Source organism: Medicago sativa, chromosome 7 (genome assembly GCF_051527215.1).
Source record: "Medicago sativa cultivar Bolivia chromosome 7, Bolivia_mono, whole genome shotgun sequence".
NCBI lineage: Eukaryota > Viridiplantae > Streptophyta > Magnoliopsida > Fabales > Fabaceae > Medicago > Medicago sativa.
The window spans coordinates 24,273,101-24,299,850 of NC_140755.1; the positions used below are offsets into that span (position 1 = coordinate 24,273,101).

The 26,750-nt window shown below is 31.2% G+C and overlaps 3 protein-coding genes and 1 non-coding gene across 24 annotated transcripts; 3 read left to right on the plus strand and 1 right to left on the minus strand.

Moving 5' to 3' along the window:
• Window positions 1–4,848, minus strand: ACR9 (ACT domain-containing protein). The gene is made up of 6 exons (XM_085728455.1): window positions 4,580–4,848; window positions 3,446–3,658; window positions 3,254–3,359; window positions 2,058–2,406; window positions 1,017–1,304; window positions 1–335 (listed from the first exon to the last, which is right to left on the minus strand). Exons 1-6 carry the CDS (start codon window positions 4,731–4,733, stop codon window positions 189–191), a joined length of 1,257 nt encoding a protein of 418 aa, XP_085584581.1. The 5' UTR covers window positions 4,734–4,848; the 3' UTR covers window positions 1–188.
• Window positions 4,849–4,922: 74 nt separating this feature from the next.
• Window positions 4,923–11,761, plus strand: LOC146905055 (glucose-1-phosphate adenylyltransferase small subunit-like). Of its 20 annotated transcripts, none has more exons than XM_085728470.1 (15): window positions 4,924–5,354; window positions 5,449–5,553; window positions 5,855–5,895; window positions 6,005–6,073; window positions 6,183–6,270; window positions 6,434–6,543; window positions 6,942–7,032; window positions 7,287–7,432; window positions 8,599–8,776; window positions 8,916–8,985; window positions 10,004–10,115; window positions 10,234–10,332; window positions 10,506–10,625; window positions 11,180–11,304; window positions 11,409–11,761. In XM_085728470.1, the coding sequence occupies exons 11-15, from the start codon at window positions 10,062–10,064 to the stop codon at window positions 11,419–11,421; spliced, it is 411 nt and encodes a 136-aa protein (XP_085584596.1). In that variant the 5' UTR covers window positions 4,924–5,354; window positions 5,449–5,553; window positions 5,855–5,895; window positions 6,005–6,073; window positions 6,183–6,270; window positions 6,434–6,543; window positions 6,942–7,032; window positions 7,287–7,432; window positions 8,599–8,776; window positions 8,916–8,985; window positions 10,004–10,061; the 3' UTR covers window positions 11,422–11,761. The 20 variants fall into 20 exon arrangements, 18 of the variants coding, with proteins under 18 accessions (XP_085584595.1, XP_085584590.1, XP_085584596.1 ...); XM_085728462.1 differs by having other exon boundaries at window positions 10,032–10,115; XM_085728469.1 differs by lacking the exon at window positions 7,287–7,432 and having other exon boundaries at window positions 4,923–5,354.
• An 8,758-nt stretch (window positions 11,762–20,519) lies between these two features.
• LOC146905056 (uncharacterized) lies at window positions 20,520–24,678 on the plus strand. Of its 2 annotated transcripts, XR_015018789.1 has the most exons (4): window positions 20,639–20,698; window positions 23,080–23,175; window positions 23,459–23,519; window positions 24,319–24,678. XR_015018789.1 is itself a non-coding variant. In XM_085725958.1 (3 exons), exons 2-3 carry the CDS (start codon window positions 23,091–23,093, stop codon window positions 23,521–23,523), a joined length of 150 nt encoding a protein of 49 aa, XP_085582084.1. In that variant the 5' UTR covers window positions 20,520–20,698; window positions 23,080–23,090. The 2 variants fall into 2 exon arrangements, 1 of the variants encoding a protein (XP_085582084.1); XM_085725958.1 differs by lacking the exon at window positions 24,319–24,678 and having other exon boundaries at window positions 20,520–20,698; window positions 23,459–23,523.
• TRNAR-CCG (transfer RNA arginine (anticodon CCG)) lies at window positions 20,904–20,976 on the plus strand. The gene has a single exon. It is a non-coding gene; the product is annotated as a tRNA-Arg (tRNA).
• Window positions 24,679–26,750: the final 2,072 nt, after the last annotated feature.

Genomic DNA, 26,750 nt, shown 5'->3' on the forward strand with positions numbered 1-26,750 from the left:
TGATGTCAAAGAAAAGAGACATAAAATAATCTACCAGAAAGCCAAATTTACATGATTAGTTAGATAACTAATACCTAAACCAAGTTGAAACAGTAAACCAAGTTGGTATAAAAAGGGAAAGTAACTTAAAAGGGACACCAGCACAAATACTGAAACAGTGTTTCTTATCTGATATGAACTGAACCAGATTACCAACCCATCAATGTTCTTCTAACTTTGTCCACAATCTGACTTCTAGCTTTGCTGCTGTTCAATGGAAAATCCCGGCTTTCGTCTAACAAAAACCGGTAGACTTCCCACTGGCGTTCTTGTGTCGAATGCCTAACAACTTCAGCCTACAGTAAAATCCAAGAAAAAAAAAGTGAGGCTCAGAAATAGATTTTATTTAGAAACTATGACATGATTTCTTCAAAGAACATCCAAATGTTCACTAGGATCAGACTAGTGATGAGGGATATGGGTAGCTTGTATAAGAACATGTGCTCATACATCATTGCCATCATTATAAATGTGTTATAAAAAGCAGATTGCACGAAACAGCAAAAAATAGAGGAAGACGCGTAGCAGTTGAAATAAGTCATATACAAAACAAAAAGCATGCTGCATGCAACCAAAAAAGGGAATGGAGGCAAACCATAGCTTAAAGATTGGAAGGTTTATGTATTACAGTGAATATAAGACTAGTACTTCGGCTTTTCTATTGATCATGCAGACTCTTCAGTGTTATTAATTTCAAAACCATAAAGTCATCGTTTTCCCACTATTGCTACTATATTTTCTAGAAGAATAATGGTTGCCATTGCCCTAAGAGTGAAACTAGGATAGCATCGTGGTTTTTATATCAGAATAATCAAAATCCGCTATACTATAGCACTACCGCCACTATTTGACAACACTGCATATGTTTGATCATATTTCTATATCTTTCTCACAAATAATATCGGTAAATGTTTGTGCAAAACCTGTTTACCCTATTAATGTATAGTTATTAAACTGTAACTCAAATAAATGCTTACCGAGAAAATGAATACTCCCAATGCTTTTAAGGCCAACGTAACATCATAGAAAACACGAGGCCTTCCCTTTCCGGACAGTTCCACGGGATTGGCAACCAGCAGTTCTATATCTGGACCCCGATTCACGATAATTACCCGCAAAGGATGAAGCATCTCTTCTTTTAAGCAGGTGCACAGAGTTTTGAGACGTTCGGGATCTATGATCTTTTGCCCATCTTCTTTTTGCTGAACAAATAAGTCAATATTTTGAAAGCCTTTCACACTTGAATTGAATCTACCATAAGCAACCTGATTGAGAAGGGAACAAAAACAGTAAATAAACCGATTGCAACAAAAAAATTATGTAACAAAAAGTATGGTAAGATATTGTATATTGAAAGTGCAAGTAGAATGATTGATCAGAATAAATGAAGAGACAATGCCACAGAGGATGTTGAACAAATTCAATCACAGATCACGTAAAATAGTGGTTTGTTCAAACTCCGCTACTATAGCTTCTATTGACAACAATTTGCAGTAAATAGTGTATCACAAAACAATAGCAATTTGTTCAAATTCCACTACGCTATAAACTACAGTGCTTCTGTAGCTATTTGACAACACTTAAATTTATAAAACAGTTGTCAAGAGTGTGGAGGCAAATCAAAGACCGAAATCAAAGCAATGAGAGTGAGAAGCATTTGATTCAATTGAAGTAGAAAAGATGGAAAATGGCAATAATGAAGTCTACATTATGACACCAAGTTTCAAATTGTATACTTTCTGCTCAGGTTGCAGCCTTTGGATTTTGGTTCCTGTGAGCAGCTAGCAAAATGAGAAAAGCAATGGTTGATGCTTTAACCATCCATGATTGGTTATGCTTACGTATATAGTATCAACCATTGATTTGTTTATCAACGGATGACATTACTCCACTATCTAATGTGAGTTGCTCACTTTAGATGATTTTGATCCATTTCCTTTGATGTAAACATGATTCACAAGAGAAGCACAAAGCAATATGCATCATACATGTATAAATGACAGCTTAGGACAAAATACCTTAATATCAGAATCCTTAGAAATCCTCATAAGGTCATAACACAAGCTCTTCTGATCGACACACTGTATCTGAAGCAAGGTATGAACTGAACTCAACGAATTATCCACTGTAACAGTTGGTGTCTTCAGTGTCGTCATGTCTTGACTGAGAGGATGCAAAGAGACCTTGTCTACCAACTCAGAACCAAATAATTCTTCAGAATAAGCTGGTGGAAGACAAGAAAACCCCTGCAAATGTCCATATTCAGGCCCAGCCAACTGAAGTTCACTGGAGATACACCTCTCTCCTAAAGCTTCTGTAAGATATTGACATACATTGTCTCGCCTCTCTTTTGTGTGAAACAGCTCCCTGTTTTTTGATATTAAAAGGAATAAACATATTATAATAAGTCACATAAAGTTACTATAACCCCCAAAATAGCAGATAGATTTTAACTATTTATGCCATTTATGATTTATCGCTACTCAGAAGCTTCCAAATAACGTTTTTTAGCATTTAAGGTGATCTTTGCAAGAATCGAGGTGATATATACACATGTATATTTGTATGTATGAAGTAATAAAAGAAATTTGGTTTAAAAAAATTGTGATAATCTATGTTGCAAGGATACGAGTGCGGTATCGGATACAGGTACATGTACAATAATTTTAGAAAAGCAAAGGAATGAGTATATAAAAATGAACAAATTATATAAAAGATAGAAAATACTTGGGAAGGAAAAGTTCAAAGATGCAGCAAATTTAGGAGGACTAGAATTGGCAGATAATTGCTTGAGAGTCTCGATCACTAGAAATTGTAATAGCATCTTCACAGAATAAATTCATTGATTATCTATTTACTACAAGAATCTTTATTAATTTCTTACATTATAAATCGAAATTGAATCAACAATGATATACAAGAGACAAGGAAACTCTTAGTAAATGAGATATTTACACAGCATGAAATAGGAGGAAATGTTTGCATGGCGAGAAACAAGGAAAAAATCCATTAGATAAAGTATAAACATTATCAACGGAAGGAATCCAATACAACCTAATTTTTAATTTATCAGACCACGAGGGCATATACTAGATATACCGACTTTAATTTTGGATCATACAATTGCTTTATAGATGTGATGATAAAGAGAATCGAGCAGAATCAGAATATATACTAATCTAGGGCATAAAGAATCCAATAAAGCTACACTTACATTTCATCAGTGATAAAGAACAAATCTAGGGCCCTTCCATCTGGTGTTGGCATCACTTTAACTCGCTGAATAGTAAGTTGAAGGTTACACAAGATTTCATTAATATCTACAAAGTTAACAGCAAAAATAGTGTTAAAAATTATTATATTCCATTCCATATGTGACAGCAAAAGTGATAAAATAACTAGTTACCATGTAGTAATCCTTTCTGATCAATAATCCAAACCTTCAACAAGTAAATTGGAGGTGGTGAAGGATTTCGTTGATTGAAATTATAAGAAAACAAACATGAAGGACAAGGTGAAAGAAGCCTTGTTTTCAAGTTTTCCCAATCAATTTTGAGTGATGCCGGATGTGGAATAACCCAAAAAACAATGAAGCACCATCTTCCATCCGTTGAAATGTCTACATCACCATAAAAAAATCATCATGAAAACAGGACCAAAACAACAACAAAATATACTTCCATAGTTCAAAAAATGAATAAACTGAAAATTTAAACTATGCAATGTTCTTCTTCATCTGAGATTTTTTCTTTTTGAAAAATCAAAAAGGGACTTTTTTTAATCATGGCTGCTATATGCAAAAAGGTTCATCGGAAATTAAAAAATAGATAAAGTTAAAATCCAAGTAAAACAAGGGAAAAACTATGTGGCACCATCTTCCATCGGTTGAAATGTCTACATCAACATCAACAATTCATCATGAAAACAAACCAAAAACAATAACAGAATATAATTCCAAAGTTCAAATAATGAATAAACTGAAGAATTAAACTATGCATTGTTCTTCTCCCACTAACAATTTTTTAATGGAAACCACCTAGTCCCTGGTGGACTAATAACTGAAAATTGCCCGAAACACCAACGGCAGTTGTCATCATACAAACGTATATTCCTCTTTTTCCTCACCACTGAGACACTAACATGATGGATCTCAATTTAACAAAAAATAATGGAAACAAACAAATATTAGTACATGTTTGTATTAGCCAGTAAAATCACGATGACACCATGATTTTGTCGTAATTTTAAAACATATCTTTTTCGAAAACCACAATAGCACGCGTCACCATAATTCTGCAAAACTCACCGTCAATCCAAACATACACAGAGTTGAATTTTGATATAACATATCTATATCTTCTCATTATTTCGTTAAAACAATACATCAGATCATTGTCTCATACGTTACAATAAAATTTTCGACAATTTTCAAATACTATATAATCCATAGAACAGAATTTTCCATTGAACAAATCCAAAATGAAGAAAAGATAAGAAATTTAACAAAAACTAAAGAAACCAGATGAGAAAAGCAATATACCAGCTCTAGTAATACGAAGACCAAATTCAAGAATGATTCTGCAAAGATCACAGCCAAGACCAGCTTTATCAGGACAATTGACAGTGACAATGGTTGGTTCGTTTGCATTCTTGGCATGCTGGATCACAACGAGGTCGTCTGATGGTATCCCCATCACTGAGAAACGGTGAATTCAGTGGTTGGAGAATAGCATTGCCGGAGCTCCGGCGAAGGTTGCTCCGGCGAATGGTTTGAGAAGAAGAAGAAGAAGAAAAGGAGAAGAGAAGAACAGTGTGAAATAATGTTTGATATTTTATATAGATGAGAACAGAAAGGTGTTTTTTTTTTGTTTGGTCAAAATATGATTTATCTACTAAACTAGATAAGAAAATGAATGTCCGTGGAAATTACCTTTTTGCCCTTCTGAGGGGCATTTTGGTAAATTGGTAATTGGACTCCCCTTGCCTATTATTATTATTATATGTGAAAAGAAAAAAAAAACAGAAAACAAAAGAAGGGGGACGAGAGAAACGGGAGAGGAAGAAGGGTGGACGAGAGAAAGAAGAGAGAAGAGAGAAATTGCATGTCGTTAGAAAAGGGTGAGAAGAGAGAAGAGAGAAAAGGGAACGAGAGAAAGAAGAGGGAACGAAGGGACCGAGAGAAACAGGAACGGGAGAGGAAGAAGGGCGACGAGAGAGAACGGAAGAGGAGAGGGACGAGAGAAAGAAATCGCCGCCGTCGACCTCGCCGTCCAACACTCTGATCTGCACCGATTTTAGAAGCAAAGGAAATTAAGGTAAGCTTATTCTATCAAGCTCAATTTACATTTCAATTTCAATTTCATCCAAACCCTAACCCTTTTCAGCCCCAATTTCAATTTCTCAATGAAGGGTTAATTAAAGTTGTTGCATGTGTGTCTCCTTATTCAAAGAAAGCTTAATTGAAAGTATGGGGTTTGGGTTTGCAATTGGAGGAAGAAACAAGAAGAATTGGAGGTAAATTTTTGTAAGTGATTGTAAATCATTTCTGTTTGATGGTTTCTGTGAAATATTTTAGAAAAATGTCTGTTTAAGAAGATACATAGGGACATGGTTGAATTTGATCTGAATGGTGCTAGATGGTAGTCTCTGTTACAGTCTAATATCAACCATTTTCCTTTGTATCTGATTTGGTAAAATTATGCCAGTATTGTGAAATAGCTTTTTTTCTTTAGCTACAATTTTTTTAATTTTCAGTTAATTAGTTTTATTTTTTAAGTTGTTTACTGATTTTTGTTTTTTTTTTCTTTTTTTCAAGACACTTCTAGATTTTAATCTATGATAATTTCATCCCATAAGGTATGTTCTATGTAAATTTATATTTAAATTGAATGTATAAATTGTAGGGTTAAAATATTGATGCTGTAATTGTTTTATGATGAATGGTCTGAAAATCAATTTGTTTCAGGTCTGTCCTTTAATGTTGAGAATATTTTTTCGGGGGTTATCAGTACTCTTTGGTTCATGCAGCTGCTTGGTGTGTCATCATTAATTTAATTCATATAAAATTTCATTCATTCTTTTATGGTTAAAAATACATACATATATTTAGTATATAATAAATTTTTGATGTTTTTTCTACTCAGTGCATATGATAGAGCTGCAATTAAGTTCAGAGGAGTAGAGGCAGATATAAATTTCAACATTGAAGATTATGAAGAGGATTTGAAGCCGGTGAGTTATGGGGAAGAATATGTTAAAAAAATGTTTATACTTTATATCATATCCTATAGTTTTCAATCAATTATTACCTTTTTTTTGTATCTTGAATTGTTGTGATTTAAATGAGTTTGGAGGAATTTATTTCAGGTAGTTCGTCAATGTTTCTTAATCTCAGGTATCAACTCTTTCAAGTTTTTCATGGCATACAAAGGATTTTTTATGGTCAACGATGAGCTTCTTCTGCAAGTATTTAAGAAGCGCAAGTCTCTTGGTGCCTTAGCGATGGTAAGGTTTTTTTAGTTAAGCTTTTCATTGAAACTGAATGATTGTTTGAGTTGATTTGTATAGTTCGTAGTTCTGATTATTGTGATCTGGACTGTGTTGAAAGATATTTTAATTTGTTGATTAAGATGATGTGAGTTGTGTAGCTAAATCTGATGCATTATGATCATATTTTTTAGAAAAATCAATCAATTTTAACTTCAATGTGAATGGCAGTGTAATTGTGAAGAGAAAAAAATAGTGTATGCATGTCAAATTTTGTGATGTTCAACTCAAGTTTCAGTATTTTCGCATGGAGTATAAGAAAATTGGATCTAAAGCTTTTATTTGTTAGTCATTTAATATTTAATATTTATGATGTTGGCTACTTTGTGATGGAGCTTTGCTTATTATGCATTCAGGTGTCTTTCTTGCTGGGAGTTATTCCAGTTTTTGTTACATGGATATATTCAGAATACTTAAGTACAAAAGAACCTCATCTCCTACTAAAGTGTAAATTTTTTAACACTGTCATAGAAAACCAAATTATTGACTTCAATTGATTCAAGTTTATTAGTGCAATATATATATATATATATATATATATATATATATATATATATATATATATATCAAGGACATCTTTTTTCTCTTCTGTTTGGCTGTTTCTTCTTGTGATTGGATTGATGAAGTTGAAGAGTGTGACCATAATGCTTTAGAATTTAGATGAGTATGTTAATAAACATTGAAATCTTGTGCTTCCACAGAAAAATCAACTAGATAAATCTTTGATGTGGTATTTGGAAATCAACAGTGATCTTTAAATCAAGCAGCAGACAACTTAAGCATACACTCCCAATGACTGGTCTATGATGGTTAAAATTTGGTGATGTTATTGAAATTTTTGCAAATGGTATTGATTTATTTATTTCTGGGAATGGTATTAAAGATTTATTGCCTTTCTTATGTGTATGATGGTTCAAATTTGGCAATGTTGTTGAAAGCTTTGCTTTGGATTTGAAATGAATTTGAATCTTATGAGTTTGAATGTGACTTGCCAAACTCAGGGGACTACTAGCAACTGTGAACTTGACTTATTAAAATCTAATTGATACTGATGGTTATTTATAAGCCTTACAAAAGTTACAATGTCACATCTCATGTTTTGTGCTAATCATGTTTGTGTTGTTAACAGACTTTAATTTTTGTGGTTTTGTGGTTAATGTTAAGGCAATTCAATGATAATGAGAAAGACTTTTAACTATTCAACCGAGTTTTCGAATTTGGAAAAAAAAATTTGGTTGATTTGTTAAAGAAATGCATTTTCGCTCTGTAATCTTGTGTGTAGAAGTACTTTTCTGGTATAGCATCAATGCAGATTTTCTATGCAATGAATCTTTGAGAAGCATTTGAATTACATTGAGCATATTGTTGATCTGAAAGGAACCTTAGATTGTGTATGTTTTTAGTGAGTTGTGTATGGAAAATCCTTTGTTCAAGCTTTCTATTGATAATTTTTGGTTTGTGGTGGAGGAGTTTCTGGCATGAAACAAGACTTTTAGTTATTCTTTTGAGTTTTGGAATTTTAAAAAAATATTTGGTTGATTTGGTTGTGTGATTTTGTTAAAGGAATGCAATTACAAACCAATTGATAGAGAAGGATTTGTTTGGTTATGGTGGAATTTTAAGAAATGTTGGTTAAAATTCGTATAGACCTACTGTTAGAAAAATGGTCATAAATTCTTGTGCTGACATCGTTTTTGAGTGAAAATTGAACCATTGGAAAATAGACAAAATTTAACACGAAATAGGCTCTGGAAGAACTTAATTTTGTTATTCTATGACTGAGAAAATTGAGTTAGAAGTTTGTGCTGCTGAAGTAAAAATCTGAACTGTTGTTGGAATGTTCTGTCATATCTCTCTGTTCATACATCAGTTTGCAATAGGACTTATACCATTAGAAAGAAGACAGAAATTAACTTGAAATAGGCTTTGGAATTGCTTAATTCAATTATGTTATGATGGAGAAAACTGAGTTACAAGTTTCAATTGTTGAATAAAAAATCTGCTCTAATGTAGTTGGAATGTTCATGTTGAAATATTTGGTTCACCGCCCGGATTGAAATGACAAGGATTGAAGCATATGTCTGAAGCTATGATTTTAAGAGCAAGAGAAGAGAAGAGGGCTGAAGGGATAGCAATGGCAAGAGCTTTGAATTGGAGCATAATCTATTGAGAGTGTTCAGAATAAGTCATGGTGAGTTCCTTTTTAGCTTAGAGCCTTACCTTGGGTAAAATGTGTTTATGAATGAATTGTGAGACAAAGAACATTACTCCCCTCCCTCCCTCCCTCCCATTTCTCACTCACGGGTCGTTCATGTTTGTTATATGTGCAGAATGTGTAAAGCTCTAATGCCAAGGGATGAAGAAAGCATGAGTGATGAAGCAATATGGAAAACTCTTCGTGTAAGGCTTTATATATGTAACTCTTTTGATTTTCATGTTCTCATTTTCTTCTATATTATTTTAATGGAAGACATTCTATCTAATTGCAATTGCTGCTTGAGTCGATTCAAAATTTTGTGATGCTTGGTGTGTTACTGTCGTCAAGGTCTTGGCTTGCAATTTTTTCTTATTGGAATGTTCAATGTTGAAACTGTTGAAGCTTGATTACACTGAGAGTGCTTTTCATTATGTTTGTTGTAGCACTTTTGGGTTTCCATCTCTATGTTGTTCTTCGTTGCTGCTACCATGAATCATCAGTTCTAGCATGGTGATCATGTTCTTTTTCTGTTGAAGTTTCAATTTATCATGTGTATGCAACCCCTTGGAGTTTTGCAACTATGTTTCTTTTCTTTTGTTTTTGTTCTTTATTTTTCTAATTAATAATAGACATTCCAAACACCTTTATTTACATGTGAATAGAAAACTCCATTACATAACATAAAGAACAAAAAGTGTTGGTCAGGCACAGAGAAGGATAGACTGGAAGTACTTTTTGACAAGAAAGTGTTTCTTCAATTCATGGTTTTCTTATATATTAAATGTTCTCTGACACCTTTAAATGCACATTAGTACCATAACTCCCTCTCAATTGAAGTAGACTTATTATCACATTGTCAATTTTTGAATCCTTTTTGGTATATTTAACCAACTGCTCACATGAAAGCTAACAATTGGCAATCATATATAAGTTGCTTCTAATTTTATAGCTCCCGCAGATAAGTTGTGAAGTGGAAATAAATTTGATCATTTCTTTGTGACAGTTTTTTAAATAAATGAGATTCTAAGAATTGATCAAAATAGAAGGTTGTTTTCAGTAGCTTATGTTGAAAATTATTTTCAATAGATGATTTTTATTAGCTTAGTCTAACACAAAATAATTTATGCTTTTCTTAAAAATCACATCAGTAAGTTGATTTATGAGTCATGATTGTGTTATTTTTGGTCATTAGTGTGTATCATTTTTGGGCATTAATTTCAGTTTCTATGATCGTTCATCTCCAATTTAGACTCAACTGCGATATTTGCCTCTGTCGAAGATGCTTGATGCTGATATCACTGATAGTGTTATCGGGGAAGGATGTGTGATTAAGGTAAATTGTTTCTGAATCTGTTTAAAAGAATGCGAGATTTACACTTTTCTTTACAAAGATGTCAAATATGATTAAATGAATTTAATTGTGAGAAACTTTAATTTTGTTTGTTTCCTAGAACTGCAAAATCTTCCATTCAGTGGTTGGGCTGCATTCTTGCATATCAGGAGGTGCGATTATTGAAGACACTTTGTTGATGGGCGCATATTATTACGAGGTAAAATGCAGTTTAAAACTACTTGCACTGATCATTGTTATAGTTTTATTTAACAGCTAATGTTTGACTTAAGAAAGCAGTTGAAATGCTTAGATGCAGCTCAATTCATTCATTGGCTTGTGTAAGTTACAAGGAAATAATCCTAACTGCAACATTGATTTTCTGATTTTCAGACAGAAGCTGATAAAAGTTTTTTGGCTGCTAAAGGCAGTGTTCCACTTGGTATTGGCAGAAACTCCCGTATCAAAAGAGCAATTGTTGACAAGAATGCTAGAATTGGAGAAAATGTGAAGGTTATAATATCATCCAACTATATACACTTTCATTCCCTATTTTACTTTCTAATCCATCTTCTCATATTAAGCTTGACAAATTGTTGGTTTTTTCCCATCATCTACTCCCTCTGTTCCTAATCTTTGGTCTTTTTAAGTTTCGACACAAAGATTAAGAAACAATCAATTTAAACATAGATTGCCTTCTTGCGGCATCGTAGTGTATTTTGTGTTAAAAAAATGATAGCAAACTCTGTTGCACCGACATTTTTTATTGAAGGTGTGTCTGGTGTCCGACATGACAGCAACATGTGTGATTACACTCAATTTATTTTCGCAGTTTATTATTAGTGTTGGCGTGTCAGTGCTACATAGTTGCAGCAGTTAATCACTAACCGAATATAACCTGATTTCCTTCATAGGAAAGCTTTGGCTGATTTCCATCATTATCCAAAACAAATATAAAACTTATTTCCAGATTTAGATAGCTTTAACAAATTATATGATCTTTTTCTATCTATAGCATTGTAACTATAATGAAAAAAATGAACTTGGTTATTAATTGATGACAACAGGCAGATTTTGATGGAAATGGCACCTTCAAATGTGAAGAGTTCATCACAATGAGTGTTCACATGAGAAGGCTTGGAAATGATGAGCATCTCACAAAAGCATTCCCAACGATGTCGACTTGGATAAGGTAAGGTATATGTTAGATATAGTTTGATACAAGTTAGTTATGATTAGTTAGAAGTTAGTTATATTAGTTACTCTTTTATAACATCTAATATTGTTTTGTTAAAGGATGGTCGAGTAAGTTTTGAGGAATTTAAGGCAATGATGAAGACAAGAGGAGATTGGAAAATGGCATCTAGACAATATTTAAAAGCATTTCTAAATGCGTTAAGCTTCAGAATGTTTAAAGACAAATCTACGGGAGTAGCAACTAACTAAACTAAATTAACTGAATTTCAAATTGCATGTGGGGGTATAGGCCAAGTTCTGAGTACATATCATATCATATAATGCAGATTACTGTACCACTAATTATTCAGCAGCATGCAAATAAATATGTTGCAATATTTTGAGTTGTGTACAGTTTGAGAGTGTAAATGGAAAAATAGGCCTCATCTGAAGAAAGTGTGAGGATCTCTTGTGATATAGTGTGCTCATGTTAACTTTAATTGTTTATTTATTTTATTTTATTAATTAATTGTTGTGACTGTGAAAATCATTTGAATGATTGAGATGTTCAAATTAATTTGTCTTCAAATTTGGATATTCTAACTAATGACATTTTCGTAATAAGTGGTGATATGTAGATTTTTCCTTCATTTGTTGCAAAGTGGCTTAGATGCTTTTAGTCCTTTATACACTTCACCTATTCTATATCTTTGATGAATATAGTATTCTTTATTCAACTCAATTCACTTAGATTAGCCTGATTATAAATCGAGCAATCGAATGAACATTTTTAATATTCTTCCTCCCAAAATTAGTACCGTTTTAGATTATAAAAACTTATAATTAAACATGTTAAAGAAACTAAATATATAAAAGAAATTGAATGTATAGTTTATATTGAGTTCTTTTACATGTGCATATGATCCTTAAATATATAAAAGATTGTCTTCTAAAAAAAAAGTCTTATTAATATTTTTTTTTGAAGGAATTACAAAATTATTTTTATTAACCATCAGATACTAAACATTAAATGTATAGTATTGTGTAATGATTTAAATCAGAACGTAATACATATATTATGGGAAAACATGTGCAAATATACAAAATCAAAACAAATAACGGAAAGTGAGCAGAGATGGCTCGCACGAGTATTGATGATCAACTCTATTCTCCAACTATCTACAAATTGGTTTGCTTGCGGTCAACAAAAAGGGTAAAATCATTTCGGTTTTAAATGCAAGTAATAAGTGTTCAAGTTAAAAGTAAAGTTGTTGTCACCTAATTTTAAGGTTTCAAGTGATAAAAAGTTGGGGAAAATAAAATTAATTCGGGGTTGTACCATGGAACTCTTTGCAACATTCAGTGGCTTCTGCATTCTTAGCTGTTCTTTATAGTGATTACATGTTGACATCTCAGTCACCTAATTTTAAGGTTTCAAGTGATAAAAAGTTGGGGAAAATAAAATTAATTAAGTTACAAAATTCTAGGTGGTACCATGGAACTCTTTGCAACATTCAATGGCTTCTGCATTCTTAGCTGTTCTTTATAGTGACATGTTGACATCTCAAGCTGAAAATCTATTTTGTAGTGGGAAAATGTATAAGCCGGTTGATCTCCGCATATTTGCAATTTCTCAGGTATGCATTTCTATAAAAATGACATCAATCATTTTATATTCTTATCAATTATCATCAGGTATGTTTTTAATTCAAGTTCAGAATTCCTTAATTAGTCAACTCCCAAATATTTTTATAGGAGATTGACTTCCTAATGCACGTGTGTAAACTTCTAAAAGAAGTATGCAACCATGATTTAAAACCTTTCTAATGTGATTCTCTAAACTCAACATGGATTGACGATACTATAAACTTGGCTTTTATGCTTCCAAATATTGTGTTATGATTTATAATTATGTGTCATTTCGCAATTTATCCGTCCGATATAATATTTTGTAAAAAAAGTAGCTAACCCCCGTGCGAAGCACGGGTTTGTAACTAGTTGATAATAAATTAATAAATCTTTGTAGTTGAGATTTTCTTAACCACAAAGTTTTGGGATAAACTTTTCTGACCCACAAAAAATAATGGTTTATAGATTTTAATGTTATATTTTAATACTCCCTCCGGTATATAATTTGATCCACAAAAGTTAATGTATCTCGTTTAATCAGATACATCAACTTTTGTTGATCCAAATTTATCTTGTAAATAGGACTAGAGGGATTAACTATTAGCATTTAGTGATTGGTATTTAGTCCAAAAAATTTATTTAGTGATTTTTTTTGTGGTGACCGAGATTTAAACTTCAGACTTTACATATATTATAATTGTTCCTACCAACTAAGGCATAGTAAATATGCTTAGTTCTTGAAAAAAAAATGTTTAGTTTTGTTCGCCGGTCTCAATTGGCAAATTTTGATATTGTTGAGTTGAAGCATAAATTTTTCAAACACAAATTATGTATGTGAATTTTAGTGGTGATTGTCATTTGTCTATAGACAAAAAAAAAAATGTTTTGGTATGTGTTTGGAAGCTTTCCATTTTGATGGTCCATGTCGATGAAACTATCATTACATGTATATCATGTGTGTTTGTCGAAATTACGATGAATCATCTGTACTTTTTAAAAGTTACAGCGAACGTGAATCCATACATGCTTCTGTTGTATGTGGATTCACTACTCGTCATTTTTGTGTCTAGATGTAATTTTTAAGAATTATTATTGTGTGGACATCATTTTCAAAAGGAAAAGAAATAAGTAGTCAAAAAGTCCAAATACTTATCATTTTTTTTTTGACAAGAAAAATACTTATCATTTGTATCCCATCAAATTGATAATATATGCATCTGTATGTTTATACAGAAAAATATATTCATATGAATATTTAATTTTGGTCAGAAATATAAGTATTTAATTATATTACTTTACAAAATACTATGATACACCGATTCACCTATATTTTTGTCATTAATTACCATTAATATTTAGTTTTTTTTTTTTTTGAGGGAACCATTAATATTTAGTTGTACTTTGACTATATTGATTATACATATGTTTTTTTTGTCATTAATTACTATTCAAGATTTTTTATTTTTTTTGACAAATTACCATTCAAGATTTTAGTAAATATTAAATATAATAATAAGTCTTTGGTAAAAAAATTACAATATTTGTAAAAATAATAATATATTAATAAATTAATCCAAATGGAATTCCCTGAGCTTAACTTAGTTATTAAGGATATTGCATATTATACGCAGGGGTTGAGGTTCAAACCATGAACACTTTTTTTCCACATTTTAAAATGTGTGAGCTCTAATTGTGTGTGCTTGTTTTTTTCGAATCAACATCAATTCCTCACCCATAGAAATATATAGGATCTTGTACTTATTCTTAGAGGTGACAACATCGATCATCATCAAATTTTAGTATATGTTTGAAAAAACGATCCATCTTAAAAAAGAAAATCCCAATGTCATCATGATTTTGTTAAAATTTCAAAACATAGTTTTTTCCAAATAACATATAACATAATTTCATCGAATGAGTTTTTTTCTTTTTTACTAAATCAAATGAGATTTTTCATCACCTTTAACATCGCAACATCAAGAGAATGATGTCAGATTCTATCAAAGACCGTGGTAAAATATTTAAGTGACAATTTGTTTACCGGACACATGCTAACACAATTATATTATTCATCAGTAAAAAGCTTGTAGAGCTATCTATGTTGAATTGTCATCGATCATAATTATTCATTTATCTTTAACTATTTATGTTATATAATAGTAGAAGATACATTAATGATTTTAATCGATAACAACTCAACATGAGTAACTTTACTTACTTTTTGTTTATTGGTAAATAATAATTAGTCAAATATTTATCAGTGTCATTTTAATTAATACAATTTTTAGTTATCTTTTAAAAGAAATACTTCATCGCCAATGCAAATGAAAAGGCAAGTAGAACAAAACAACACAAATTCTTCCGCAGTCAGCTAGTGGGAAGCACTGACGTCGTGTTCAGCTGTCCTGTTCAGGTTGCTCATGTCGGATCCACATCGTTATACCTTTTTTTATTTATGTCACTTTGCATTATTAAACCTTGTCAATAAATAAATAAATAAATTTGATTTACATAGAGACGAGATGTTGATGTGGTAACAAAAACAAAAGGAGCAAGTGTAGCCAAAAACAATTAGATGTTGATGTAAACCTTTGATGGAACCATTTGTGGGCTGTTGTGCTACTCTTTCTGCGCACTCAATCCACATGTCCATTATTTTATTAGCTTTGTTTGATGCCAATAAGTAAATTAGTCATACATTGCAAACTCACATTCATAATTGAAGAGTCATTATTCAAAATTTTTTTCTCTTAGTTGAAGTGGTAATATACTGAAATTAAACTCATACACAACTATGAGGTCTCGGGTTTGAACCCGAATCACGACGTCCGATCTTGCAATTTCGGCATTTGTCAGTTGTGCTAGGACTTCTAGACTGATTCAAATCTTTTTTGTACCGTTTGAACTAATAATTTCAACATTTTTATCAACCGAGTTAAGATTTATGGAAAAACTTTATCCTGTTTAATTTAATTTAAAAGTAAATTACATTCTCTCTTCTCAAAGATGCTTGAATTACACTCTCCTCCCCTCTTATGTTAAAATATACACTCCCCTCCCCTCTTATTCAAAACAAATTAGAAAACATTTCAATCCTCTCCCTTAAGAGAAGCATGAATTACATTTCCCTCTCCTCTTATGTTAAAATCTACATTTTACTCCCTCAATAATTTTTTTATTTCTAATAATCTAACACACTTCGAAAACAAATGGTATTGCAGGTCTATTTTAATATAACCAAAATTTGAATACATATTTTTTCGCTATTTTTTTAACAATTTCATTAACATATAGTTTTAAACCCTATTATAAGATATAAAACATCTCAAAATAAAATTAATATATGTGAAAAATTACTAAAGACAGTAAGTTAATTGTATACTCTAAATTATAAAATTTATAGCATAATATTTAAATTTAATTATCGATGACATTTAAACTATAAAGAAATGAATTTATTTTTCTAAAGTGGTGGTTCAAAATTAGTATATATCATAAAAAAAAATTATTTATGTTAAAATAGATTAAAGTGTAGTGCATATTTAATTATTAAGGGAGGGGGTTGTAATTCAAGCATCTTATAGGGGAGGAAAGTATAAAAAAAATTCAAGGGAGGGAAGTGTATATTTTAACATAAGAGGGGAGGGTAATGTAATTTACTTTTAATTTAATAGTGAGACTTATTACTTAGTGATGGAAACAACTTTTATCCATGGTTAATTTTTTTTTTTTTAATTGTGCATCGTATGCATGTTTTTTTTTCGTTTTTTTAATCTTTTTATAAATACGAATCTACCTTGGTATCTTATAATATCATACACATATTCCATGCACCAATCAATTGCACTTAATTAAGTAGTTCACATGTCTCTTTTTGTTTTACTTTCCATGTAGGCATAATTCAAAAGAAGAATTCAAAGAAAAAATAGGGTTAAATTATGTTTTTATCATTAAGTTATTTTTAAATTTTGCTTTAGACCCATATTTTTTTTTGTTTTACTTTGGTTTTTTTAAATTATAAATATTAGATACTTTGATTCTTTATTGTTTTTGACAAATCAAAAATTTAGTTCGCTATCAATTAGAGTTTATTTCTGCATAAGATCAAGTGAGAAGAATCTTCTCCTCACCTGATATATTCTTTGTTTCAATAAAACCACATAATAGCCCAACGACTTGTAACGACCATATATTACAACATTCATGGAAATCATTTGTAATGGCTTTACCGTCACTAGACAAAGGCCTCCTTGACGAATGACGCCTATATAAGCAGCCTTTCACAAGTTCATTATCAAAACAAGGGAGGTGGTACGTAAAAGCACATATATAAGATCTCTTCCAACTTAAAGAAAGATAATAAGTTTCAACATTAAAACATCTTAAAGAGAGTTTTATCATCTATTGTGGTACTATTTGACTCGAGCGATTAGTATCTATGTCTGCGCGATATGGTATTTAAGTTACACATAAAAGTTAAGTGATGTGGTAGTCTGACATGTCGTAAGTTTGCAAATATTAAAAAGGTCATGTTAACAAGTGTTTAAAGAACATTTGTTAGAGAAACCAAAAGTAGACATTTTGAATTGGAAACCGCATTATTTGACTTCTTTTTTTTGAAAGAGCATTATTTGACTTCTAAAAAGTTGAATAAACTATATTCCAACACAAAATTATATTTTGTGTCAAAAAAAAAACACAAATTTATATTTATATCCTTAAACAACGTTCTAAGAATACTCTTTAACATTTTCCATTTTCATAAAAGTAATATGACATGTAATAAGTTATACATGATTGAGCATGTTATCATGTTTTTAATAACAAAGCATTAATTTTTTTTAAAAAAATATATATTCATAATTGTCTTATTATTTTATGGAAAATATCTCACAACGAAAGAGTCAAACCGAAAAATAAAACGTTGCAATTTGTAGTCTATATTTTTGTCATGAAAGATCTAAAGATGCAAATAATTGAGAATAGAAAATTGTAAATATATAAAATTAATTTATAGTGGATGGTGCACGTTGATGTCATCTGGGTCAGCTATTGCTTGGCACAACCAAGTGATGCAATCATAACATTACAAATAAATTAGAATACATTCATTTACAACCAAGTTGCTAAGTTGAAAAATCTCAATTGGTTGGAAAATGACAAATCATTGAAAATGATAACTTTGTCTGATGGAAAGATCATTGAAAATTCATTTGAGCCACCCATCTAGAAGAGCCAGAGGAGCATGATGGCTTATAAATTGGATTAGCAATAAACAAATTATTTAATAGAAACTTAACTTGATCACAAGTTCAGTGTATCAATGGTCGAATAGATTGCACGAGGACAATATCTGCTAGAAAATCTTATCAACAAAAATAAATAATAGAAATTAAGTTTCATAAATCTACCAACCATTCAATTTGATCAACTACATATTGTTTTGTTTCACGTGTATGAACTCTTAAATTGCAAGTAAGTGGCGACTAATTGGTAATGTTTGTTGTTCAATTACATAATCATTGTGTTTTACGAATTACAGGAAATCAATGTTTCCAAATTCTAATAGAAACTGAGGAGGAGGTACATGGAGAAAGAAAGAAAAAAAACAACAAAGCATAAAACCTAGAAACTTAAGGTGTGAATGAACCAAGAGACATAAAAAGAGAGTGAACATGTTAATGTTAAATAATAAGCACATGGTGGCCATACTATAACGTGGTGAGTGAAATAAATAATTTCTAACCTATTATTCTCTCTTCAAATTAGTATTCAAACTATATAAATATATAATAAGTAATTCAATCCCTCAATTTAGTCCATAAAACATTTGAAGATCCATCAATTTAATACTTAACCACTCAACTAATAGTAGAAAAAAAAATGGTGTATCTTATCGCATAAATACAACTCAGATGATAAAAGACAGTAGAGACATGTGATATAATAAGGTACGAGTTTGAACCTACAATTTTTCAATTCTCTACACTTAGCTTGTGAGTTTTGCTGCCGGGTGCTTTGAAATAGAAAAAAATTAGAGTAAATCACCAAATTGGTCCCTATCTTTGTACCAAATTCTCAAATTGGTCCCTGACTCCATTAATAACTCAAAATGGTCTCTGTCTTTGTCAAACATTTCTCAAATTGGTCCCCGACTCTAGTAGTTGTTTTTGCATTTTAAGCCATTACATACCAAATAAGATCCAAAAGGCATTATGCCATTAACCACTAAATAATATCCAAAAGACATTGAGCCATTAACACTTAAGATACAAAACATCTAATAGATTCAGGGACCAATCTGAGAAACGTTTGACAAAGACATGAACCATTTTGAGTTATTAATAGAGTCAGAGACCAATTTAAGAATTTGATACAAATATATGGACCAATTTAATGGTTTGCTCAAAAAAAATTATGAGTTTTTTTATACTTTAAGGCCTAGCTAAATGATCCAAGACCACCAAGAGACCAAGATATTACTCACACTTGAACCCAGCATTTTTTCCCTCAAGTGTGAGTAACATCATATACTTACATCCCTCTTATAACCAACATAACACTATCTCCAAACTACTCAACCAATAAGACTTTCGATACAAGGATCCCGTTAGAACAGGATTCACTCTCGCTCCCTCATAAAGCCGAATCAACACTCTTATATCACTTGTCGGGGGAGTTTAGATAAACATCGAGAGCAACATCATAATAAAAGATCCAAGACCCCCAAGAGATTGAGACACTAAATCAACTCTCAAAATCTTAAGACATTATACATATGAACTACTTGTCTTCTATAACCTACATTTAGCGCCAATATACCAGACCAACCAGTAACCACTTACGCTTAAACCCAACAGAAATGTTAGATAAACATCATTGTAAACTTACAACTTTTATTCTTACAAAGAGGGGAAATTGAGGTCTTACTCGGATACACCCGAAAAAATCCCCAAGAGAACATCGATAAAGCTAAGGAGGACAAACACTACATATCATTCCTTCTTTCAAACTAGTGAATAGTAAAATCAAACTTGTTGTCCTTTAATTTAGGTAGATAAATTTTTTGTCATTTATTTTATTTTTTACGTAATTTTTGTCCTTTTAGATTGCTTGCATATGAATTTAAAGCATCAAGCCTATAATTCATATAGAAACACGGGTGAAAAATCATATATTTGAACACTAAGAACTCATATCTAAACAATATCATAGATTGTAATTTTAAAAATGACAAAAAATGACGTGAAAAAAGATAAATGAAGAAATCATTACGTGAAAAGGACCACATGAGTAATTTTCCCAAATTTCTATCAATTGTCGGTGTAAAATTCAAATTTATTTGTTGAACCGTGTTGAAAGAAGATTTGGATGAGAAATCATAACAACTAGCATTTCTCAATCCAAAATATTGTAAAAAAGGGTTGGATTATATAATCCGAATAAAAATGGTTCAGATTATATAATCCAAACGAGGTAAAATTGGAAATTCGGAGGCTTGCAGTGTGGGAAAAGAAATTGTTTTTTCTTTCAAAATTGCAATGGGCTCAACCCACATTTCTAACAAGCCCACAAAACAAACCACTGTCCCAAGAACAAATCATGTTCTAACTAAACAATTTTGTTTTTGTTGTCTTGATCTTTCTTTTTCACTTCACGGGGAAAGAGTGAAAGACAGAAACATAGTTTTCACAAACTTGTCTGTATTTGCATCTGACAGCAAGTAAGAACCGATCATTCAACATTTTTTGGATCTTTCAAATCTCATGCGATCGCACCAGGTACGCACGCACGCGATCATTCATTCTCTCTTAAATTAATTTTTCTTTCAATGTCACGCGTTATATTGATTTTGTTCTCTCAATTATTTTGATCTCATTCGTCTTTGTAGATTTTCTTTCAATTTGAAAATAATCAAAAATATCTTTGATTGAAGGCTTGAATGTATTGTATAAAGTTTTGAGTAATGTTTGTTTGATACAAAATGGTCGCATAGCGGAGTGGATATCGCGTTAGACTCCGAATCTAAAGGTCGTGGGTTCGATTCCCACTGCGATCACTTTAATTTTTTTTTTAATTTCTTTTATGTTATTTGGCATGTTTGAAAAAATTGATTATGAAAGAATCAAAGTGTTCACAATGCAAGTAGTAAATGAGCTTCAGTTAATGTCGAATTTATTCGCTCAAGTTTGATCCTTGACTGAAACAATCCTGGCTAGACTTTACTTACTTTCTAGCTGAAATCCAAATTTAGGGCCCCTTTCCTAGATATCAGAGGATTAAGACTAAACAAATTACAGAATGAAAAATGGATTTTGTGAATGTGAAACAGAAGTGTTTGTATGTAGGCGTTCTGTAAGTAAGATTTTCAATGAATTTGACGACGTATACGTGTGTATGAAATGAAGTCATATATGTTTGGAAGTTTTTCCTGCAAAAACAATAGTTTTAAACCCAACGTAAACAATGATTGGAGGAAAATTTAATGTTGATTCAGAGTAAATAAACATAGATTTTATTTTTTGACAAAAGACAGACCTATTTTGACCTTTCGTTCAGTGCATCCAAACATGCACTTATTAAGACAAACAAGTCGCTTTTTAACCTCATTCTCCCATTATCCATGTAAGCAGCTAGTAAAGAAACGTGAAACTAGAAAATGATATGTTTGTGTCGGCTCCCTTATTAGATGTGATATTTTCTTAGCTGGTGTTGTAATCTTCAATGGTGCATAGTTTTTGTAATTTAAGTTGGGTGATAGCAAAACTATGACTGACAAAAAGCAGTTTATTATCTCCAAAACTGTCCTGGATTGTGTATAAGATCGCTAATGATAATTCAATTAAGACGTCTTTCTGAATTGGTATTAACTTAGCTGGTTTAACCTTTTAATTATGTTCATTACTCTTTGATTTTGTAATTGGTATATAATTTTTTTTGCCTAAGCCGCAGCTCACTTAAATGTGTAGTGTAGACCATACTTTACAGCTTATGCCTAACGAGTGGAATAATGTTTTAAATTATTCCTCATTAAGTATTTGTATTTTAATAGCGATTCATATACTCCGGCTCTGTTGCCTTAGCAAGTCTGCCACAGATGGTTATTGGTGTGTCTAGAATATAGTTTTTATCATTGAATATGACATGTCTTTAAGTCGGGCAAACTTTTTATCTTATCTTTAAATATCTAGATCCATCATGCATCTGAATCTGAAAAGAATACATTCGATAGCTTAGGATTTGGCTGTACTCGATTAAGGCGTAAGAGTTAAGATGTGATGCAAGTTCTTATTTAACATAACTAGTGTATTTGGTTTATGTCAAATCAAGGAGTCGATTGATCCATAATTTTAGTGAAGCAGCCAATCAAAAAATTTTGAAACTGAGCAATGATTTGTTTGTGTTGGCCCTCTTATTTGATGTGATATTTTCTTGGCTGGTGTTGTAATCTTCAATATATGCTTATATGCACACTTGTACAAGAATTCAACGAGATAGTAAAAACACTTAACATCATCAAATGTGCTTAGTTTTGGAGTTCAAGTTAGGTGTTAGGAAGACAATGTCCGACAAAAGTAGTTGATTGTTATTGAGAATTCAAATCAGGTTGCTTCTCTGAATTGCAATTCACTTAGTTGGTCTAACTTTTTAACTCTTGTTCACCACTTGTAAAATGTTCGTGTAAGCTGCAGCTCATTGAAATGTGTACTATAGACAATACTTTACAGCTTATCCCTAACTTATGGCAAAAAAAACATTTTAAGTCATTACTCATTCCTCAGTAGGTATTTGTATTTTAATAGCGACTCATATGCTCCGAGACTGTTGCCTGAGCAAGTCTGCCACAGATGGTTATTGGTGTGTCTAGAATATAGTTTTTATTATTGAACATGAACATGTCTTTAATTTTGTGTAATCTTTAATTTTTAGGATTTATACATGTGTGATATAAACTATTTTTTGTATCCATCATTAGTGCATATGGCTTAAGGGAATACACAAATATTTATTTGCTCGCTAAATATGTATGAGAGATAATATTAATAAGGAATGCACATGAATTATACAAATAGTTAATGCTTATGCGTTTCTATATATACTGGCTGAGAATGCATTTTGACCTTTATATTAAGTTTATGACCCCAATGTTTTTTTTTTGCAGTTGTGGAAGTCATGAATTGGGTTCAGCAAAAGGTCCACCTTTACAATGTTACTTTTGGGCTTTATATGCTGGATTGGTGGGAGCGTTGCTCATTCAGTATCCTTTATTTCACTTTCTTCTACATAGATGTTGACTCCTTAAGATGTCTTTACCTTCGTAGTTACCTTAAAACGATTTCTTTAACCATGATAGTTATTTATATAGGGATTTTGTTGAGACTGAGATTCATAAATTGTTGTCAAATTATGCACTTTTAAGTTTGTTAGAACAATAGTTGTTTAGCTGTCTTTTTTGTTTGAAAGACAACTGAAATCACGTAAAATATTTTTTACAGAAGAGTTACATAATTTCTTTAATTTCAGTTCCTTAACTATTACAGATATTTTGGTGATTGTGCTAATGTGTTTTGTAGTGCGGTACATTACCCAATTCTTCAAGAGGTAGTTCATTTTCACCCTTCTCATTCATCTCTTTGATTAGTTAACCCTATAAAAATTTAGAACTCTTCGTCTTAACAAATGATGTTTTTCACTAATGTCCATTTACATTTGTGTATTGACTACGTCTGTAAGTAACTTTCGAAAAAGAGTCATAGATCTCACTTTTTATATCTTGCCTCTTCGTGAAAAACTCGAGCAATAAGGAAATATCACTGTACACTGTTGTATTACATAACATATCATTCTAAGAGCCTTTATAATCTTAGAAGTAGCATCCAATTAAGCTCGAGTTTTTAATTCTGAATATGAAAAATGTAAATAGTAGGTTTTTTACAGACTATCTTCTTCAGCCTGTATGTAAATGTAAATGAAGTTACGTTTAGAATACATATTCTCAAGTTCTTCGAATAATCTATTGCTGAAGCTACATAGATTGCAATCTCAGTATTTTACTGACAGTCTTCACTTCGACATTGTTTTTCAAAACCATACCAGACCGGATCTTATATCCTTAATAGTTTATTATACCTATTTACCACAAGCACTTCAATTAAAGCTGTCTCTGGTTTCTAACACGTGTCAGCATCCGATACTAACATGACACATAACACTTGTAGTTACATACAACCACTTTCATTTTCTTAAATTATTACCGGTGTTTACGTGTTAGTGTTGTGCTTGGTGTCAGACTGTCGGTTCTTCGTTGATTACAATAGATATATGTGTATTTGTTATAGAAATTACCATCAGTTTGACCTTTTTTCCCCCCTATCTGAAGTGTGTATTATTTAAATGTCAGGTATATATTTTGTATTATATAAATGTCACATATCTCCGGTAGAAGCAAAATCATTCTCATGTGAAGATGCCAATGTAGATCTTCACTTGAGGATTAAAATTAGTTGCAGCAGTGGTGTGTTTGGTATAGCTGAAGCTGACTCAAAAACATCTTGTCTTGTAGCAGTTTGATATGGACCAACTTTGAGAGTTTCTTAAAGCTGTCAAAATAATTGGGATGCTCATATCTGTTGTACACCATCATGAATCTTATTTAAATATTTATTATTTGCTTATAAGCCTGTTTTGGATGTTGATTGGCATTTTTGACATTGTAATTATTATTGGTAATGTTCATTGTTAAGTGTTTTAAACTTTGAAATTATTAGTAGACCAGCTTCAATGTAGTCGTCTTTTTTTATTTTATTACGTATTCGTGTCAAGTAAATTCATTTTCTTGTCCAAAATCTTTATGTATGAATATTTCAAGCTTCAGTTCATAGTCATATTTTTGGTTTTAAAAAGTTGAATGTGGAAGGTTGGATCATAGCTTTACCATTGGTTTTGATGTTTTTTGGTTTTTCTTCTTCTAATAAGAACCGGAGGGAGTAGTAATCAAGTGATATGTTACTGCTGATTCATGGGAGACACACTGATATTTGGATTTATGTTTAGAGTTAGTTTTGTATAATGTGACAAACTATTGGGATCATACTCTTTGTTTTTTAATGGTATTTTCGTAAGCTGATTTACGTTATTAAGCAAGTTTGTTATATGATATTTTCTTATCTTGTAAGTATTTTAAAAAGGACAATTTTCTTGTAACTTGATTATTATTATGCTCTTAAATAATGTCTGACAACTTAACCAGAGATTTGTGTTTGAATTCGGTCTTGAAAATGTAAGTTTAAATTCGGTCTTGAAACTGTAACAATGTTAAAATTTTTGAGAAAGAGCTTTGCATCGATTAATGTTCTACTCGACTTGAAAAATAGATTACTTGTTTAGAAAAGAAAAAAAAAAGAGCATTGTCACAATAATGGATGTCACACACAACACTTCTCAAAACCAGATTAGACTATTTTGAGGACGAGGGACAATGGACATTGGGTTTCAGATGGCAGGTACCCAATTTTTTCAAACAAATTCAACCAATAAATTATATAATTTTTTAAGTAATAACATATTATTTTACCTTGTAAGAAAATTACTCTAAAATGGAGATTAAAATACTAACGTTTAATTGCACTTTTATTCCTCCTATTTTATCACCCTCATAAAATTGTCCCCCTTTTTTAATTCAATCTTTTTAATCCTTCAGTTATTGCTTTTGTTGCAATTTTGATCCCAACTCAAACTTTAGCCTCCAAAAATTATGATTTTTTGTGTAGAAAATGATACATTTTGGCCTCAAAAGTGGTATTCCCTCTTCATGTTTTGTGTCTAAAGTTATAAATCATTACTTTCTTTTTTAATAGAAATCATGGGTGAAGGGATGATGTCTTAATCCAAAGTGGAGTAGACCTTCAAGCTTAAATATATTTACTTTCATCCAAAGACATTGACTCAAACTCAAAACCTCTTGAATTCAAGATCCGTCTTTTTACTACTAGACCAAGTATTTGAAGTTTTATAGATCATAACTTGAAGTTAAAGTTAATTCCAAAGACAAAATTAGTTTTAATAAAAAATATTTAAACATATCAAAATCAATTCTTTGTCCATAAAATAAATTTTGACACATTAGAAATTGGAATCAAATATACATTTACTATCTTGAGTGTAATACCAATTTATCTTTTGCATGGTCACTGTTTTCCCCCCTCATTTTTGCATCAAATAATTCTGCTTTAACACTCACAGCAGACCATGAGCCCTATTTTCACCAAGTATGCAAGTTATCAAAAAGTAAACTTTTTTCATTCCTCTTTCATCTCTGCTAACTGCACATTTGCTTCATTTCTGCAATAAACAAACAAAACCATATAACTGATTATGTATCACTAGTAGAGGGGTTGGAGCCTATAAATTGAAAACAAAAGGGAGGTAATTGAAGAAACAGAAAGTAAACCAAAGGGTTTTCTTCTCTCTCATCCTTAATTTCTTTCCTTCATTCTCTTTATTTGTTGTTCCCAAATCCCTTTTCTGGATGGAGGCACCCTTTCTCTTATTTTGAATTTTTGTGCAATAGAGTCTTCTTTTATTTTTTTTTTTTAAAAATATTATAACTTGTATTATCCTTAGAGTTTTTAGCTTTTTTATTACTTATATTATCTATTGAGTTATCTTGTTGTGATTTATGGGTTTAACTCTATTTTTACTCTTTCTTTAAATTTTAGTTTAGTTTTGTGTTTCTCATACAACAAATTAAACATCTAAAAGGCAAAGCAAAAATAATAATTGTTGCAATACACCTAAAGTTTCACGAGAAACACTTGTGTGGACCTGGACCAA

Coding starts and splice junctions, on each gene's coding strand:
- ACR9 (XM_085728455.1), bottom strand. CDS start 4,733: ATGGGGATACCATCAGACGACCTCGTTGTGATCCAGCATGCCAAGAAT. Junction 1,305..2,057: donor CTAAGGATTCTGATATTAAG/GTATTTTGTCCT, acceptor CTTCTCAATCAG/GTTGCTTATGGTAGATTCAA. Junction 336..1,016: donor TGGGAGTATTCATTTTCTCG/GTAAGCATTTAT, acceptor ATTTTACTGTAG/GCTGAAGTTGTTAGGCATTC.
- LOC146905055 (XM_085728464.1), top strand. CDS start 8,917: ATGTGTAAAGCTCTAATGCCAAGGGATGAAGAAAGCATGAGTGATGAA. Junction 10,333..10,505: donor TGGGCGCATATTATTACGAG/GTAAAATGCAGT, acceptor TCTGATTTTCAG/ACAGAAGCTGATAAAAGTTT. Junction 10,626..11,179: donor GAATTGGAGAAAATGTGAAG/GTTATAATATCA, acceptor TGATGACAACAG/GCAGATTTTGATGGAAATGG.
- LOC146905056 (XM_085725958.1), top strand. CDS start 23,091: ATGAATTGGGTTCAGCAAAAGGTCCACCTTTACAATGTTACTTTTGGG. Junction 23,176..23,458: donor GTGGGAGCGTTGCTCATTCA/GTATCCTTTATT, acceptor TAACTATTACAG/ATATTTTGGTGATTGTGCTA.